This window comes from Aplysia californica, unplaced genomic scaffold, assembly GCF_000002075.1.
Source record: "Aplysia californica isolate F4 #8 unplaced genomic scaffold, AplCal3.0 scaffold00497, whole genome shotgun sequence".
In the NCBI taxonomy this organism is placed as follows: domain Eukaryota; kingdom Metazoa; phylum Mollusca; class Gastropoda; order Aplysiida; family Aplysiidae; genus Aplysia; species Aplysia californica.
In genome coordinates, this window is record NW_004797767.1 from 427,556 (window position 1) to 430,137 (window position 2,582).

Here is a 2,582-nt window from a genome sequence, read left to right on the forward strand (position 1 = left end):
GAGAGAGAGAGAGAGAGAGAGAGAGAGAGAAAGGTAGCTGCATACAGCAACCGGGCGGACGGACGGACAGAGTTACTTGATTTAAAAAAAAATAATAAATAATAGATAGCATTTGTAAGGCGCAAATCCCCGCTCAACTGTAAGCTCTATGCGCTTCACAATCTATACTATTACCTCAGCAGACCTGAGAGCATTCTGAAACAACCTCAACTTCTTGAGAAGCATACAGTGCAAGCGGACATTTATAGGAGCTAAAACACTAACATACAGACAAGATCTTCCGCTGTCTATGGCCGAGTACCCATTCCCACCTGGGTGAAGTGAGGAAAATTCGTATAAAGTGTCTTTCCCATAGACACAGCGTCGGGCCCGCGGCTCGAATCCCCGAACCCGTAACCTCACGATTACGAGTCTGGTAGCCTAAACAATCGAATAAAACAACGTTCCCACACAAGAATTGAACTCTCGTTTTCTGTGTGCGAGAGCAAAGCGTCTAACTGCTACAACACAGACCATGATCATATAATTTATCTATCTATTTATTTGGTTTCTTTGGGTATGTTTCTTTTTTTGTTTGTTTTGTTCATTTATGTAGTTACTTGTTTACTTATTTGCTTTTTTATTTATCTATAGATATGTAGATAGATAATTAGATAGATCGATAGATAGATAAATAAATTTATTGTGGGGCATAAACTTCAACAAACCGGTGTCTGTGGTGTAGTGTCGCATGTAAAAGACCCCAGTCGATTCCCGAGTGGGTAAAAACTTTTTATCGAGAACCTCGGTTTTTCTGCTTTGATAATATTGTATTCCTCTCAACTCTGGTTGGTCATAACGGGATTGATCGGAAGCACGCCTCTCATATGATCCTATTTATGCCAAATGGTGCCGTAAAACACCAAGAGGCCCCTTAAATTAAAAACAAAAGAATTGAAAGTTCAACAGCACAAAAAAAGAAGAAAAAACCCCAAAAAACAAGACAAAAAAATGATAAAGAAACAACTTTGGACTCAAACTCGGGACTCACCGCAGCTGAGACTCCACTTGTGATGAGAAGAAGCACACACAGCATTACTGAGGCCTGGATGGTGACGGACATTCTGGACATGACTGGACAACGGTCAGCTAGTCAATCAGTGGACTCTAGCGACAGTCAACTGCAGTGGCTGGTCAAGAGGTGGGCAGCGCTTTTTTGGGGTGGTGGCGCTCAAACTGGAAACACTTGTGTCTTTGTAGAGAACAAGTAAAAACAGGAGAGGAGTGATCCCCCTTTTGGTGACGTTGAGTGTGTAGGACAAGCAAAACGTAGAACACTTTATATAACCCTTTGGCACCTCTGGAAGAAAAATGTTTCGTTTTCTCGTAATGCACTTTTTTGTTTTTCGTTCGTTTACTGTCGCTTGTTTGAGACTTCGTTTCACTTTTTTTTCCACACTAATGTTTTTTTAGTTCTGTTATTTTCCTCACGTATTGTTGATATTCACTGTTGCAGAGATTACGTGAGTGTCCCTTTTCTTTCAATAAACACCAAACAGCTTTCAGACAGAGCGCTGTATGTCCAATTTAGTAGATTCTTTTGATCTTGAAATCACAAAGGTGGTTTAGCTCAACACTTCTTGGGTTGTTTTTTTTTCTTTTTGATTCAAACAACTTAAACCAACTTTATTTATATGTCCTTGGCTTTGTTTTTTTTGTTTTTTTTGCTTTGTTTTGTTTCGGGGTTTTTTACGTCTTCAAAGGGCGTATTCTTCTTGACAGCACAAACACTTGTTTGGTTTGTATTTTAAAAAAGTTATTTCTCAGAAATAAACAGTTGCCAGTTCCTCATCTGACGACGACCTGAGAATAGACGAAATATTATCTCCCGAGCCTTCGGTTCGTCACTCGTTCCACCTGTCAAAATTGGCACTGGAGAGACTTGGTGGTGACGTGGGCGAGCGATGTACGACAACTACTAGGCCTACAACAAGAAGAGGAGGAAGAATTAGTCTGGGGGGAGCTAGGTGTCGCGTGAGGGAAAACACACGCACGTCTCTGAGTGCTCACGCTTGAGTGTGTCGCTGCTAGCTAGTGCTGGTGGTGGTGAATGAATGGCCCGTGAGCGGTGGGCAGCTCAGCTTTATAGCCGGCAGGACATCAGGACATCGTCAGAAGCTTCAGCATCAGCCTCATCATCATTATCATCATCAAGCGGCAGGAGGCTGTGTGTTTGTGAGGGCAGGCTGGCTGGCGAACGGACGGGAGGAGAGTTGGAGGAGCGGTGGAGGGGAGGAGAGGGGAAGTGGGAGAGAGGTGGGGTGAGAGCGAACAGGGGTAAGGGAGGAGGGTAGGGGAGAGAGAGAAGGGGTAGGGGTGATAAGGGGGAACAGAGATAGGGGTAAGGGAGAGAGGGGAGAAAGTGAGAGTGGGTAGGGGAGAGAAGGGAGAAAGAGAGAGGAGGTAGGGGAGAGAGGGGTAGAAAGAAAGAGGGGGTGGGGGAGAAAGACGGTGGAACAGAGAGAGATGGGTGGAGTTGGTGGTGGAGGAGAGAGAGACAGGGGTCGGGAGTTAGGGGAGAAAGAGAGAGAGAGAGAGAGAGA

General features: G+C 44.4%; 1 protein-coding gene across 1 annotated transcript in view; it reads right to left on the reverse strand.

The window, feature by feature from the left end:
* The window catches only part of LOC101855283, a 27,435-nt gene extending 25,328 nt beyond the window's left edge, over positions 1–2,107 (reverse strand). The window contains exon 1 of the mRNA XM_005105872.3: positions 1,031–2,107. Within this exon, the coding sequence (XP_005105929.1) occupies positions 1,031–1,111 (81 nt within the window). The 5' untranslated portion in view covers positions 1,112–2,107. The remainder of the gene's footprint in view (positions 1–1,030) is intronic.
* Between the last annotated feature and the right edge of the window lie 475 nt (positions 2,108–2,582).